Raw genomic sequence first — 16,100 nt, forward strand, 5'->3', positions numbered from 1 at the left:
GCGTGGCACCGCGTGGGGCTGTGAGTCTCACCACGATGACGCTGCCTCGGGCTTTGCCATGTCTAACAACTTGTTGACGTTCTGATTTCAATCACTCCTCCTTTCAAAATTGGGCTGCGACACTGTAGAATATACAGGGCTCCTCCTTCCAATAGCCCACAGACAGGCAGAGGCGGCCCACCATCGGTTAAATAGCCGTCCTATCCATTGTTTCTGAGGCCACGGGCGCATTCCCGAGAGACGAGGAGAGGAGGAAGCGGCGATGGCACTCACCATCCGCCATCTCTTCTCTCCCCTGAGACACTGCGCGCTCTCCTCCAACGCCAGTCCATTCCCCTCCTGCAAGCCCATAGCCACCCCTGCCCTCACCGGCTGCAGAGCAAGGCGCGGCGACGTCTCGCTCTCCGTCGCATTCAACCCCTCCGGCAACTTCGACCTCTCTCTTACCGGAGAGGACGAGGGTGAGCTCGGTTCCTTCTGATAATGCCCGCATTTTACTGCGTTCTTTATGTAAAGTCCAGCATACACCGTCTGTACCTGCTAATTTGTGGAACAACTCGAGGTAGTACCACCGGGCGAATACTCAATCCGGATTAGATATTGTTGTTATCTTCATATGTTCTTGTTTGAGTTTAATGTAGCTGTTATATTTTGCATATTACCTGCTTGAAGAAAGGCTTCTTCAGCAGAACATAAAGACGTGAAGGGCACTACTACAACATGTGAATTTGGCCAAATATTATAGGAATCCGCTTCATATATTTAGGCAGAGGATTTGTAGGACTAGAACAACCAGCTTTGTAAGATAGGATGCCATAAACTCGTACCTGATAGCTTCTTTGGTTCAAGTAAAGGGCATCACAGAAGAGGACTAAAGTTCGAAGAAATAAGAATAATTATATTAAGCGACAGGGCTTTGGAGCATGTTTTTGCTTTTGATCTAATGAAGTAAATTTGTTAGCTGCTAGAATGGCAAGAGGTTGTCTGGAGGCCAATGTTGGGGAACTTTGGCATTGATATGATAGTGAAAATATGCTCTGACGCGGCTGGTGTTGATGCATGACCCGATTGCTGAAATTGCTTGACAGGTTGAGACCTAGAATTTCTTTTCTTGATTTTTCCTGATCTGCACATATGGTTGGTGAATCTACAAAATTGAGCAAACTACTTTTCAGAGGATTACTTCTGAGGGAGTCGCCAAATGGCATATTTCTTAAGAAGTGCCACCCTAATTAGATGACATTTGTGATCTATTTTGGGTCGCAGGTAAAAGTTCTGAACCTGTGAGGGAAGCTAACTTCTGACCAGTATTTGTTATTCATTTATAGGACAGGAGTGTGTTGCACATACAGAGATTGAAGAAATTAACTTCATATTAGGCAGGAGACTGGTTTATGTAATTGAAGATATGGTTGAAGGTGTAGAGCAAGGATTTAGGTCTTGGATTGTTTTTCAGTAGGTCCTCATGAGTTTCAATGTGGGTAGTCTAATCAGTTTTACCAAAATTTTCCGTCTAAATTCAACAAAAACCAAAGACAAAAAGAAAAAAAGATAGGAAATCAATTAAACAAAGAAATTATGTTTGCCATCTTTGCTTTTTAGTTATGCGTAGTTAATTGCTCTAGGCTAAAATTGGTATTGTATTGTCAATATTCTGTTTAAATAAAATTTATTGGACAAGCATATTTTCTAAATTATCTCTAATATCACGTGAGGTACTACTATAAAAATAATTTACTTGAAACAATTTTATTTGGATAACTTGTAGAAGCCCCAAATGCAACATATACATAACACAACAAAGCAAAATGTAGCAAGCATTCATTCAAATATTCAGGAACTTGTGAATATTACTTGAGATCTTTTAGGTATGTTGCCCTTCTGTGATATATTTGTATACTCAGCATAGGACTTTTCTGTTAGGCACAACATTTTTATTGGATAGAAAAAACAATGAATTAAACATTTTAAACATGTAAAAGGTGATACATATAAGTTACATTGAGCAGAAATTTTTAGATTGAACTTGAAGTAGAAAAACAAGAAAAAATTCAGAGGAAAATTCACCAAAATGATAAATAATTGACTAGAAAATGGAATAAGCTAGTTAAATTCTAATTTTAGCTAGTTTTAATCCTTCAGTATAATTGAAAGATGAACAAAACTGGCTGAAATCCAAAACTAGTCCTGTGTTTTAGACTGATCATAGCAGACTGATGCTAGACTACTGTTAAGTAAATTGCAACAATGGAATGTTGATAGGTACAGATTTCTATCTTTTGTTATTTCAATCTTTACAAGGAGTAGTACGAGTAAGCTGTGTCTCCATTGAAACATACAGGTTGGTTAGTGCATTGTTGCATAAGTGATAGGTCTTAGGTTCGAATTCATGTGTGAATGTCATGTACGTCATTTAATGTAACAAAAATTTCTTTTAACTTTTTAAGATGAGTAGAAAGCTATAGCACCAAGGGTAAAGTTTTTAGATAGTGAAGAATTTGCCAGACATTAGAGATGCTTACCAGAGATAATTCAAATTGGATAGAGAAATGACCTTAACCATTTTGAAAAATATTCTGTTGGAATTATCTTTCTTAGTATCTGAGAAAATGGTTGTTGCTGCAGTGCGTGCCCAATGGTTGCACCAATTCCATCTTCTCTCTGTATATTTCTATGTTTTCTTAGTAAGACACAATAGATTGATTGCATTTGGCTATACAGGTAACTCGTTATGTTCTTTCTTATCACACGTTTTAAGTAGAATGAGCACTTTGAGCTGATTTAGTTTGTGACACTTGCTTGTTCAAGGGATTCTTGGGTTTATAGTTACATTAAGATTTTGCTATGATTGTTGTTTTATAATTTGACCATAGGTGTGCCTCATGTCGAGTTTTTGTGATCAGAGGTCACGCTGATATATCTGGAAATTAACTGAATTTTGCATGTTTTTGTTCCAGCCCAGCAAGTAGCGCCTTCTCTGCCCCCAACCGAAGGGCGTTATGAAATTGTAATCAACAAAGATATTATACGACGCTTGGACCTATCACCTGTTGAAGCAATTGCAGGAAAAAGTTCTTCTATATGTGGTAAGCCAGTGAATCAAACCATCGCTTATTATTATCAATGATTTATGTTAGTGGTACCCTGCAATAAAATTTTCAGCTGAACCAAGAAAGCTTTTGGACCAAACAGTTGGTTTTACGATCAATTATGAAAGAGATGACCCTTATGACACACGTGAGTTATCAGAATTCCCTGATATAAGGCTATGGTTTGTGAGACTGGATGCTGCTTATCCATGGTTCCCTGTGGTTCTGGATTGGAGAGCTGGAGAGCTTGCTCGGTATGCAGCAATGCTAGTTCCTCATCAGGTATGAAATGTTTATATGAAAAGTATTCCTTTAGATTCAATTTACGATTCCTCTGTTTTTGAAAAGAAAGCTGTCTCGGTCTTCTTTAGAACTTGCAACATTTTATTCCACTGTATAGAATGAGTATCATTCGACTCGACTGTTTGGTTGGAAATGCATGACAGATAAGTATGAGACTGGGCATTGTGTTCAATCCAGAAGCAATCGAGTTGTTTGTACTAAACAAGGCTTTCACTGTGTATTCGTGGCTGAAACAACAAAAGTTTCCAAAGCCTAAACTGAAGACACGTGACATGGCAAGGATGCTTGGATTTGGTCTGGAAGATTCATTGTTTGACTTGATCGATCAACATCCTCTTCACCCTTCATAAACTTGCAAGTGTAAGCCTTAAAGTGATGATATATTAGATCTTGATGATGAATTGTTGAGTTACCTTCACTAGATCTTCAAAACACTGGTGGCCGAGAAAGTGGAAGATCTGATCGAACCATTCCACGAGATGGCAAGTTTACATTCTCTTACAATGAAATTAGTGAATCTGTACATTTGCATTTAAACTGTTAGATCTCTCTGCATGTTTAGGAGAAAGGTTTGATGTCAGTGACAGTGTAAATGCAGACAGATGCCGCATACTGTGTTCTGTCATGTTCTGACTTTTCTGAACATAATAAATAAGTCATATTTGTAATTAGAACTACAAAGTGACAGATACACATATTTTTATTAATAATTGCTTGCAGAAAGGCATGAGTTGGAGCATTCATGTATGTTGTGGAATGATCAATCATGACATCTCTCACATTTTTAGCAATAAATTTTCAAAAAATAATGAAAACAGATTATTAGGGGGAAATCTAAATTATGATGTAAGAATATCTTCATGCTGTTCATAGCAGGAACAACTCGACTGGTCTGAAAATTCATTTAAAGATATGCATACATATGACTACATATAGCTACATGTTAGCAGTGAACGTAAGTTTAATTGACCAAAAAGAGAACAACTCGACAGTAGGTATCATCATCTTGCTGCCATCATGATGCATGCATATTGTCTGCATTTACTTGCACTGACAATTCCACTGCCTTTGTTGCACCCTCAAACAGTACCATGCCATAACTCACATCCCCACCCATGCCGCATCACCGCAACCATCCACAGATAGGTTGACCAAGCACATGTCAAGCCGGTGGAGAGCACATGAGCCCACACCTCATGGAGTCCATCCTACCCTTTGCAATCAAGACAGAGGAACACAGAAACACACGGATCCATTAGATGCCGCTTAGATAATTCACCTCTTCCCCGAAGGACACAATGCCTCGATTAACTTGTTGCCAGTCTTTTAAGGACATAAGCCATCACATCTCCAACTCTCCTCGCAAAGGCACACACACATGGGACAAACCTCTCCCCATCTCTGTCCCTCCCTCCGTGTATCAGATCCAATCACTGCTTGCAAATGTGATCATCAAATGCTCATTCATGAAGTTGATAAATATAACGATGATGCATACTTTTTAGTAGTATCTACACAAAATGGGACCTAAGCCAAGAAAACTGCAGCATTTCCTGCAATGCTGCTGTCCGATCTCTCTCCTACTCTACCCACCTAAGCTGTTGGTATTGGTTTGTTCCTGCTAACGTTTCAGTTGTGGATTGGAGGCTTTCTCTTTGCAGGAGAATAGTCCATTCCCGCTATGTCCAGGATGTCGGGGTAGGTCGGCGGTCGCTTCGAAGCAGGCGGCGCCGTGTGGGTGTCGTCTTGGCTCCTATCGGCTTCATCCTTGGAATGTTTCTGATTGTTCTGTGCACTGTCGGCTCCCACGTCGTTGCTCTTACCGCTCTGTGAAAGACCATAGGAGGATGCATGTCAGCGGATGCTGCAGAAACACTCGGTGTTTGTTTGACGCTATCTATAGAATACCAACCTTAGAGGTGGCCATCGCATTGGTCATGAGTTTCCTGCTCTTTCCTGCAACAGCGGATAAAGGGAGACCAACTTTAGAGTCTAGATTAATAACTAGAACAAGCTGAAACCTGCCGACAAATCATGTCATTCTCTGATGTTTAGATGCGTTCAGTGTTGATACTGAGCTAGGAAGCAAAACTGAAAGACTAGAACTGTTTGACAATTAATGTTATCTTGGAAAAACATGATTCCGGTATAGAATCATTTGGCTGCATATTCGTGGTCATGCCAGTTTGTAAGGAACTCGATATACAATAGGTCATGAAGTAGTATAAAGGAAGTAATCTTCATGAAATCATGGATGGACTTCTCCAACTTTTCTTACCTGAGAGATCCCCATGTGATCCCCGTCGGAGCAGTTCTCCTGGAACCCCGCTCTCTTCCTCTTCTGCTTCTTTCATCAAACTCTCTTTCTCCTGGTATCAACATGCAATACAACAGTGTCAGTGAACCGGAAGTAATCAGAAATGCCACAGTGGACGCAGTACCGAGAAGCCACTGACATGGACTTGGCGGTGCAGGGGAGCCAGTGACTCTTCTTCCAACACTCTGGTCCCTGAACAAGAGAAACAAACGCGAAGGTCAGCCACGCTCGGCTCTGGTGAAAGATGAATACCTTCTTGGTTCGGATGACAGGGTTGAGGCTCCGAAGGTACCTTGAGATCTGTTAGCCGAGAGTAGTAGAACCAGGAAAAGAAGAAACATCACTGACACCGCAGGCTTCATTGGAAGGAGGTTTGCTCCTAGGAGGACTATACGAGAAGAGAAGATACGTACACGTTTGGGGTACGACTTGGAGATCTGAGCTATCTCCTCTTCTATATGCGGGATGTGGAAGGAGAGAAGTAAGTGGCTAGGGAATGAGTGTCTAAAACTTTCTGACACTTGTAATATATATACACACAGACCTCACTGTTCCATACCTGAGATGAAATGTGTGAAAAGTCCAAACACCAATATCTTTCTCAACAAATAAACTAGCATGATTGACAATTTATGCCATGCTTTCTTATTCTATGCTGTAACTGTCACTCATTAAGGAAGGATGTTCCCCAAAAAATTTGGACTTTGTTCATGCTCATTATTGTCATCGCAAACTAGTCAGATCACATATGTTAAGGTAAGAACGGAATGTGTTTTCTTATGGTTCCTGCAAATTTAACAGGTTTCATATTGGACCCACCCTACTCGTTAAAGGCTTGACCATGAAACAAACATTCATTTGGAAGAGCTAATCGATTGTGAAGATTGGAATGGATTGAAGTGTTGGATTAAACGAGCTTTTGGTTCATTGCGGGCAACACGAAGCCGGCGTTTAGTGTTTGTCAGGTTGAGGTCACCTGAGGGCGGGCCCGAGGCCACGAGGACGTCCATGTCGAGGACGGGACCCGGGAGGCCGGAGGCCCCCAGAGAGACGGCGCCACGTGTCCAGCGGCTGCTCATGTTGCATGTCTGTGCTTTGGGCGGCACCACGACAACGTGGTGGCGACGCTGTTGGTGATAGAAAGGTGCAGCTCCCCTCGGCATACAAGGACAGGTCTCCCCCCTCCCTTCCCCCATCTTGTGTGTACCAACTAGTACTTACAAATGGAGCTGTTTCTTCTTGGAATTGGTTGCACCTCCATGCGACTGTGTCAATACTACACCACCACGGTGGTAAATAAGTTCCGACGATGGTAGAGAAGCAGGCGTGAAGCCCACATGACACATACTGCGACGACGAGTGCTCGACTACGTTTAGGTCACAACCAGAGATGGTTTGGCAGGATGGACGCTATCAATGCCGGCAGCGATCTGTGGCCCTACATCAAGTCATTTCAGAACATGGGGCGCCGTTTGTTCCGGCCACCTCGTGCATCATCCATCTCATTGACGACGGCAGTGGCGATCACGATTCTATCACTGTAATTGCACACGATGAAAAGATGAATCTCACTGTTCCTCACAGCACATCATATTTATGCATTTTAATTATGGTTTGTGCACTCGTCGATGCAATTAGTCAATCTTATTTAAACATACATGGATACCACAGACAGAGAGTTTATGTGAATCATGTAGTTTACATCAATTAGGAAGCTACTTGTTGTGACAAAATGACAAGGCTTCTTAAATATATGGATGGAGAATGTTTCTGTGGCATCAGCAGCATATTGACTAAACAATTAATGGAACGCATACTCCTAACCAACAGCTGCACAAAATGTAGATAGGATGAGAGAGGGTGCCAAAATTTGACACGACCAAAAACGCTATCCATGCAACTGTATGGTATTTATTATACATAGTGAGCAAAAGGTTTCGTCTTTAACAAGCCATGAGAAGGATGATATTTCTCCATAGAGTGACAATAAGAAAAATTTTATGAGTTGATTATGAATCAACCATAGGTGTGGTATGCCATGCACTCTCGAGTACTAATCGTACCCCTTCGAGCTAAGCACCGAGCAATTGCTGGGCAAAGGTCATACATCGACGACTAGAGACACGAAACTTTTTCTCATCGAGACAAGTCCTCTTGCTTTCCGAGAAGGAAAGGATTCGGTGAGGGGATTTGCCTGTACGAACTGGCCGACATGCCATGCTTTTGAGGATGAAACGAAGGGCTTTGGCATCTGACCACGCCTTCCCCTTGTGGTGCCGGGAGTCAAAGATCCTCCTTTCGAGATCCTTCACCCCAATATCTCCTTTCGACTCGGTACTTCCGAGGGCTCCCACGCCCAAGTTCCAAAGATTTGGGTAGTCCTCGAAACAAGTGTTCCATGTCACTCACTCATCTCTGCGCTCAGTCTGGAGCTGCTTGCTGTGTTCAACTCCTATGTGTTGGTCTTCCTAGGTCCTGCACACTGTGTACCTCTTTCTTGTAGTGCTTGTCCTCGTAGCTTTGGTTTGTGTTCCCTCCCACACGAGTTCCAAGTCTCCATGCACTCATGTATATGGGAAGTGTTCAAATCTATGCCGAACCCAGGAACACCTGGATCCGTCTATCAAGCAGAGCACTTATGTTTCTGAGCCATTTCTGGGTCGGCTGCATGTTTAACTAAGGACTGCATGATGTAAAACCATTACAAAAAGAAGTGATTTCTTACAGCAAAGTTGTTCTCAGAGCTTGATATCAGAGAACTGACGATAAAGATGCAGAAGAGAAGAGAAATAGCAGTTGCATATTGTTTTCTGTTCACCGACCCTTTGAAATTTGAGCTCAAGGCTTCATCGAGGCCGCACCAAATGCCAAGAGGAGTACAGATGGGAAGCAGAGCAACAACATGCTTGTCGGAAGCATGTTCGAACCTTGGATATCCTTGTCTGATTGCTGACACCGACTCATGTTTCTGTGTCCTTTAAGAGACTCCCATAACGCTGCAATCATCAACAGACGGTGCTGTTGGTCTGCTCGAGCTTGATGATGTTTGTGTGATCTTTAACAGATCTAATGTCGATGAGAGCGGTCAAGGAAAACGGTAAAAGGCAAAGGAATAGATCGAGGGATGGGAGATCTCGCAACTTTGTCAGCACAAACCAGAGTCCAGCCAAGAACATTGCCAGATCGAAACAAAAGCTGCCGCTTCGTGTCAATTGCCTTTTGCCCTTGGCTTTTTAGCATGCAACCAAATACCGAGTATGGTGGATAGCCTCTGGTTGTCGAGCCATGGCGCTCGAGGTCCCCATCCCTCGCAGTTCTTCTTCCTAACGTCTCTCCGTGTTGCGCTCTTCCTCCCTTGCCGCCTTCCCTACTTTTTCCCATCGTTCACATGGGGTTGATGGATTCCCAGCGGAGGCAATTTGCGATGGTCCCCCATAATTGTCCGCGTAGTGTTCGGGAAAATGTCCTCTCGGATTCGGACCAACTTGACAATTTGACGAGAGGACGAGTGGCTTTGCCGTGTGGCTTCTCCATCCGGAATGGGAGGTATTGTAACTTACAATTATTCTATTTTACTAAACTATTATGATTCGAAAAAAATATATTAAAGATATTTTACAATATTCTTATGCACTTCTTCAATTCGAATGAACTAATAATAATCATGATTACTCTTATTTGCAGGGATATATATATATATGCTGTATAATCATAGATATATTGATTCCAAACTTTTGTATGGTATATATGTAAGCCCAATGTTGAACATTAGAATTTGATTCCCGTATCGTTGTCGGCTCGACGTGAGAGAACGGACTGGGCCCAGTTAATTGGATTAGGTGGTTGGCCCAAAATAAGCCGAATGATCAAAAGCGTGTGCCCATTGAGTTCGACGTAGAATTTAAATTGGACTCGAACTCGGTTTTGACTGTACTTTATATGATTTATGAGGCTATATATGTGCGTTTATGTTCAATTTATATAATGAATCTCATGTTTTCAAGGAAATATCATTGTGTTTGTGGTTTCCATTAATTATCCAATCTCTCAATCAAATAAGGAAGAAACAATAATGTGTACTGCTAAAGGAAAGGTATATGCCAAAATATGTAGATGAAGAAAATATACATCAAATCAAGGTATTAAAAGAAATAGTTCACGGTTAGGGCGTAATGAGTTAATTGGTTTATCAACTTTATTTTGTCTAACCCACTGACTAAAATATATTATGTAACCTAACGGTGACTTCACGTAATGATAAGTCATCTAAATAGTTCTTTTCTACTTGAGCCTTTCAATAAATAATATATTAATTTTTTAATCTAAATTATTGATTAAAATACTTAAAACTAAAATTGATAATAACGAACTTATGAAATCCTTTTACATCCCAGACTACAGAAAATACAACAAATATCAAATTACAGGTAATTAACTCCTTATAGTGGACTACCACTTTATTGCTTGTCTACTCTATAGATCAGATGTACGGATAATAATTTTTCACTCGTTTTTTTTTAATTCTGAACACTAATTTTTCTGCAGAAAAGTCAGTTAAAATCATAAGCTAATAAGAAAAACCTCCTCGCCCCTAATATTTTAGGTGTCGATATTAGAAAATAACATGGAATCCACTTAGCTCACACATCAATAGGATTTTAGTCCCATAAGATCCATAATATGATATCGAAAAATAACTGATGGTCTTAATTTTATCTTATTATTATATCATAATCAAAGCTTTATATTTCGACATATGATTCGATGACTCAATAATGGGCAAATAATTCGTGTAATTATTTTTAATATTTGTCTAACGTATTATAAAAGCATCATCAGGTGCATCATCAGAAAAAAGAACTCTCATATTATCTATTATAATATATATGAATTCTTTGAACCTAATTTAGTTATTGGAAATTTTTTTTTGAATATACCCCTGACGTAGTTTTTATGTGCATGTCATGTGTATATGTGTGTAGGAATAGATATATGTGTATGTCATTGGATTTTTGAGTGGAAAGAAAAAGTTTTCCGACCACATATAACTTGTTTCACTCTTAACCATATAAATGTTGATCATATCTCGTAATAACTTCATGGGAAGTCCTCAATCGGAGTCCAGATCCGACCCGTACCTGCAATTATCCGACCCGCGAATTCAAACCCGGGTTCGGGCAGGGAAGCGGACCCGATTGGTGATTTCCTTCTGCTCCCAACGCCGTATAAATAACAACAAGTCCGGCATTTAGGGCTTGTCTTGGAGCCAGCAAATTCTCCTCGTTCCCTTCCGCCGGCTTATAGCCCTTGCCCCCTGAAGGCCAGCTCGTCGATCTCCTTCGCTTTCTCGGCCATGGCGGAACAGGTGGGATCACATATCGTTTGATTCTCTTCCTTCGTCTCTTCGTTAGGTTTTATTTTTTCCTTATTCTTTTTACAACTTCGCTTTTCTTTGGGAGCATTTTGTCCCGAGTTTAAAGCGCCTTTTTATGTCTAGTAGATTTGGATTCTGTCGATCTTGAGAAAACCCTAAAGGTAGAGTCGAACGTTCCAGATTCATCGGATTTCGCTGTGGAATCGATGTTTTTTTTACTTTTACAGTTAATTGTTAGAATCGTTTGCGAGAGTGTGATGTCTGCGTTTGGAACTAGGTTAACAATCTTGGTGTCTTGCCACGAGTTTTGTCTTTTTTACCTGATGCTAATGGTTTATTTCGATTTGGTATCCTGTTATGCAGACGGAGAAGGCATTCCTTAAGCAGCCAAAGGTGTTCCTTTGGTAAGAAAACTTTCACACAGTAAATTCTTGAGTTAGTGCTCAAATGGAGTTGTAATGGTTACTGTACAGCCCAAAGAAACCTGGTAAGGGAAAGAGACCTGGTAAGGGCGGCAACAGATTCTGGAAGAGTATTGGGCTTGGGTTCAAGACTCCAAGAGAGGCCATTGAAGGTCTAAGATCTAATACCAATTTCTTCCCCTGCTTCAATTCAGTTTTTTTTTCACACTTGTTATTTTAATGTTAGTTTGAATCTGAGTGACTTAGTTTTAGAGTTTAGACAAATGCCTCATATGGTTGCAGACCATCTTGGTTATCATCATGGAAACAATTGCTGCACTCGGGAGTATTAAGTGACAATTAACTTCGTTGACAAATTAATTATATTTCTGATGTTGTGCATTTTGTTTATGCTTGTTATGTGTGGTAAATAATCTTTTATGCTAATCCTGTTGACTTGTATATATATGTTTTTAATAAATTGTGTCCTTTGGGTTTCTTCTAATTGTTTTCGAGGACTCAACTCGACTATTCTCATCTGCCCAGAATCCTTATTGTTTGACAACTATTTCTGGCTCTGATCACTTGATGATTGTTTACACTATTTGTTTATTACACTTAGGTTTATCACAAAAGAAAACTAGAGTCATCTGTCTTGCACATTTTTGACTTGATCATATACTACAATACTAATCAAGGCAAATGGTAGTTATTAAGAAAATTTAGGAACCAAGTGTAAAACAAGGGTCTTGTTGCCTATTGTAAACAAATATTTTTGAAGAGCACCAAAGCAAGTTTTAGTTTCAAATTTGTAAATGGTGGTCACTATCTATTTTGTCAATGGGTATATATATGTTAAACATTAGTTTCAATTGAGCACACTCTTGGATTACCTAAATTTTTTTTTGTGTCTTGTTAGGATTCCTATTAATTAAAAAATATAAATTAAAACAATATTCTACTTGGTAAGTCATGACCACATACTTGAGAATGTGCTAGTGCTATTTTTAATGGTTTTTTTTGCACATTAGTCTCTCAATGTTCCTTATTTTTGTCAAATTTTGTTATCAAAATCATGGTTCTAACCTGCTCTTATTGTGCATGGAGGTCTTTCTATTCAGCTTTTTGTACTGTAGTCACTTACCTAATGATTGAAACATGTTACCTAAACCAGGCAACACAAGTTCAATCCAGGTTTGTGTTGTTAGTGAGTAGTCAAACTAACTAAACAGACAAAAATGGAATATTGGCTCTTTTTTCTTGTACTGTAACCGAATCCCTCTTACTCCTTTTCCTGCTCCAAACACCCACAAACCCCCACCCCCCCCAACCAAAATCTGGGTGCTTCCCCGTACGGTCCTTTTCTGTTGGAAACTCTTGCATCATAAGCTTCAAACCACCGAAAGACTGATTGCTATCTTTGTTCTACTGGTCCTGATAGCCAACATCACATCTTTTTTACTGTTCCTTCTCCTTAAAAGTCTGGGAATATTTCCAACTGAGACTTAACATTCAATTCCAGTTCTTCTCTTATTTGGCGGATGGCTCCTGGTTGAAGGAAGTTTCTGATCTTTTCTCTCCTTCATCCAACCATATGGTTACCCTTATCATCTATGGCCTTTGGATGATTTGGAGGGCCCGAAATAATGCAGCTTTCCGTACTACTCGGATTGCCCTTTCCACGGTCGCTTATATGGCTGTATCATATTTGTATGACTGCTCTTGTATCAGCCAGACTAAGGGGGTGCAGTCTCTGCAGTTGGTCATAAGCTCAATTCAAGTATGTTGGTCGTGTCCTGCAGTGGAGTGGATCAAGCTGAACACTGATGGAGCCTTTGACGCACAGTCAAAGATGGGAGGTGAGGGCTTTGTGCTAAGGAACAGTGCTGCCAGATATCTCTTTGCTGGATGCATATTTCTATATGCTGGCAGCCCTTGGGTGAACATAATTTTGGCAGTCAAGGAAGGAATCTTGGCTGCAACCCAGCTGGGTGTAAATAAGCTCATTACTGAAATTGATGCGTAATGGATTGTAAAAGTTTTGAACAAGGAGGAACCCCCTCCTTGGTTCCTTCTTAATTCTCTTCGTGAGATTTTTGCTCTACTCAACATGATCGTCGAGTGGAGGGTGATACACACCTTTAGAGAAGGCAATCAGTGGGCCCATTGGCTGGCTTCTTTTGCTAAAAAGGTCCAAATTGGATCACATTTGGACGCAGGATTGGCATCCTGACTCTTACTGTATTTTGTGCTTGGATGAGCAAGCTGGACCTTGTAGTCGGCTTTTGATTTAATATAGTTCTTCTCCTTTGGAAAACAAAAAAACGGTTCAGAGTTTTGTCATTGGGTTTTGGATTAAAGACGGATTATGAAAGAGAGAGATCCATAGAAGTTAAGAAGAGGATCATTATAGATTTTAAAGAAACAAATACTGCTCGTACAGTATGTCCTGCCGGTCTGACCTGCATTTATTGGTCTGACTAGGGACCAATATCTTCCTTTATTGATGTTTATTTTTTTAATTATTTTTTTGATGATATCTGGCAGTATGGGTTAGTATATTATCTGATCTATTGGTACAATATCAGTTGTACCAGTTATTAAAACCATTGTTGTAACAGGATTTAAATCTTGTGTAGATACATGAGGATGGAGAGATGAGATGCATTGGCTTAAAATTTGATGTTTTGTGAGGAACAGGTAATAGAGGGGAGACAGTAAGATAGGGCATCACGTGGTAGATTGGGTTACTCTGTAAAGAGTAAATTATCTAAAAAATATTCTTTAAGTATAGATAAAATTACACTGTTTCAGGCATATGGCTGTGTCAATTCTAACGAGTCCATATACTGAAATGTGCAGGCTATGAAGAGTAGAGGGACTATTGTATAAATAGCAAGAATTGATTGGTGTTGTACACAATTAAAAAATGTGAGGGACAAGTGAGCAGCACATTGTTTTAGTTACTTATATCTTGTATATCGAGAAACAAAATCCAGTCAGAGCCAAATGGCCTCCGTTCTTTTTGTTTCACACCTGCATAAAAATAGTGTTAGATTATTGCATCTTGTATAATGGGTTTCTGCTTAAGAGGACTTTATTTTTGCCTACTTTGCTGTAGTATTCTATTTTGTTGAAGCAACAGAAGATTACAGACTTGGATCTTGCTTGCAGGTACTTACATCGATAAGAAATGCCCATTCACTGGGAATGTGTCAATTAGGGGTCGTATCTTAGCTGGCACATGCCATAGTGCCAAGATGAACCGAACCATTATCGTACGCAGAAACTATCTTCACTATGTGAAAAAATATCAAAGGTGAGCAATGTTTACCGGTCCTCTTCACCTTTTCAAATAAATATCAGTTCTGATTTTCTTTTATTTCTTCTAGGTATGAGAAGAGGCACTCTAATATAGCAGCGCATATCTCACCCTGCTTCCGTGTCAAGGAAGGGGACCATGTTATCATTGGTCAGTGCAGGTAAGATTATTTTTGATAATATGGTCGAGATCCCAATAACAGTAAGGCGCCACGGAATCTTTTGCATACATGTTTTGAAAGACTGAGGTTCATATATGTGTCAAAATAAAGTTATGGTTAATGGTGATTGTTCCTATAAAATTCATGGTACTGAAAATGAACATTTATTCTGTGTAGACCATTGGCAAAAACTGTGACTTTCAATGTTTTGAAAGTCATACCAGCTGGATCGACAGGTGGTGGCAAGAAGGCATTCGCAGCTGTGTAAGGTTGTGCCAAGGCTTCAAAGCTGAGGAGTTGGAAACTTTAATCCGGAAAAGGTTGTCGTGCAACCAGTTTTTAGTAATTTAGCCTTATTTTGCACTATTTTCTGTTCTTATAAGTTCATCATTTGAATTTTTGTGGCATCAAGATTATGTTGTTGAACAGCTAGAAAATTCGTCTGACGAACATCCAAAGATGTGACACTCATATTTGCAAGTTCTAGTTGGTTATCCCTTGTTTTTATTTCCGAATCAAGTTCTGATATCAATGCTAAACTGGCATGATGTGATGGTTACAGTTGCTGCCGTTCAGTCATTGATATTAGCTTGGGTTATTCTTGATGATTGTTAAACAGAATATACAATAGGCTAACTTTAAATTGCTAAAATGTTGTTTGTTGGAATTTGGCATGAACTCACCAAAATGTTCATCCTTTCTTGTTGCCTCGTTCTCAGTCTCCGTCTGCTTGCTTTATTTTTTTTTCTCATTTTTATTTTCTGCTATCGAACAATAGCCGAGTAGAGAAGACATTTCATCTCAACTCATTGTTTCCATTTATCACAAACAGCAGATGCGGGTTCATCTTTAAAAACCGATTCTTTCTTACGAGGAAGGGCACTTCTTAAAAGCAAAATCTGGACCGTAAGTGTTGGGCGAATCAGCTAGGTGAAGGTGAAGGTAGCTTTTCTTATTCCAAATAGATGAACGAGTAAAATATTTTTTTTTTTTTTTAAGTTTTTATGATTTACTAATGTTTAAAATAATTTTTATATTTTAAAAAAAATATAATATATAATTTTTTTCTCAGTTAAAATCTATATGCTGGTTCATAATAAAATATTAATATAATAATATATATAATTTAAATTA

The 16,100-nt window shown here is 39.7% G+C and overlaps 3 protein-coding genes across 4 annotated transcripts; 2 read left to right on the forward strand and 1 right to left on the reverse strand.

Annotated features, from left to right (window-relative positions):
• Nucleotides 1–210: 210 nt before the first annotated feature.
• LOC135615913 (protein CHLORORESPIRATORY REDUCTION 6, chloroplastic-like) lies at nt 211–4,073 on the forward strand. Of its 2 annotated transcripts, none has more exons than XM_065114997.1 (4): nt 211–461; nt 2,958–3,086; nt 3,193–3,371; nt 3,536–4,073. In XM_065114997.1, exons 1-4 carry the CDS (start codon nt 263–265, stop codon nt 3,740–3,742), a joined length of 714 nt encoding a protein of 237 aa, XP_064971069.1. In that variant the 5' UTR covers nt 211–262; the 3' UTR covers nt 3,743–4,073. The 2 variants fall into 2 exon arrangements, with proteins under 2 accessions (XP_064971069.1, XP_064971068.1); XM_065114996.1 differs by having other exon boundaries at nt 212–461; nt 3,163–3,371.
• A 753-nt stretch (nt 4,074–4,826) lies between these two features.
• On the reverse strand, nt 4,827–6,905 carry LOC103990255 (uncharacterized). The gene is made up of 6 exons (XM_018827371.2): nt 6,686–6,905; nt 6,002–6,229; nt 5,834–5,901; nt 5,671–5,761; nt 5,305–5,348; nt 4,827–5,219 (listed from the first exon to the last, which is right to left on the reverse strand). Exons 1-6 carry the CDS (start codon nt 6,903–6,905, stop codon nt 5,022–5,024), a joined length of 849 nt encoding a protein of 282 aa, XP_018682916.2. The 3' UTR covers nt 4,827–5,021.
• Nucleotides 6,906–10,948: 4,043 nt separating this feature from the next.
• Nucleotides 10,949–15,473, forward strand: LOC103990060 (small ribosomal subunit protein uS17). Its single transcript, XM_009409087.3, has 6 exons — nt 10,949–11,074; nt 11,447–11,487; nt 11,557–11,657; nt 14,659–14,803; nt 14,877–14,966; nt 15,144–15,473. The coding sequence occupies exons 1-6, from the start codon at nt 11,063–11,065 to the stop codon at nt 15,232–15,234; spliced, it is 480 nt and encodes a 159-aa protein (XP_009407362.2). The 5' UTR covers nt 10,949–11,062; the 3' UTR covers nt 15,235–15,473.
• The last annotated feature ends 627 nt before the right edge of the window (nt 15,474–16,100 follow it).

Source organism: Musa acuminata, chromosome BXJ2-6, assembly GCF_036884655.1.
Source record: "Musa acuminata AAA Group cultivar baxijiao chromosome BXJ2-6, Cavendish_Baxijiao_AAA, whole genome shotgun sequence".
Lineage (NCBI taxonomy): Eukaryota > Viridiplantae > Streptophyta > Magnoliopsida > Zingiberales > Musaceae > Musa > Musa acuminata.

Coding starts and splice junctions, on each gene's coding strand:
- LOC103990255 (XM_018827371.2), bottom strand. CDS start 6,905: ATGGGGGAAGGGAGGGGGGAGACCTGTCCTTGTATGCCGAGGGGAGCT. Junction 6,230..6,685: donor GGCCTCGGGCCCGCCCTCAG/GTGACCTCAACC, acceptor ATATATTACAAG/TGTCAGAAAGTTTTAGACAC. Junction 5,220..5,304: donor ATGCGATGGCCACCTCTAAG/GTTGGTATTCTA, acceptor GGTCTTTCACAG/AGCGGTAAGAGCAACGACGT.
- LOC135615913 (XM_065114996.1), top strand. CDS start 263: ATGGCACTCACCATCCGCCATCTCTTCTCTCCCCTGAGACACTGCGCG. Junction 3,087..3,162: donor AAAAAGTTCTTCTATATGTG/GTAAGCCAGTGA, acceptor TAAAATTTTCAG/CTGAACCAAGAAAGCTTTTG. Junction 3,372..3,535: donor CAATGCTAGTTCCTCATCAG/GTATGAAATGTT, acceptor AATGCATGACAG/ATAAGTATGAGACTGGGCAT.
- LOC103990060 (XM_009409087.3), top strand. Junction 14,804..14,876: donor TATGTGAAAAAATATCAAAG/GTGAGCAATGTT, acceptor TATTTCTTCTAG/GTATGAGAAGAGGCACTCTA. Junction 14,967..15,143: donor GTTATCATTGGTCAGTGCAG/GTAAGATTATTT, acceptor TATTCTGTGTAG/ACCATTGGCAAAAACTGTGA.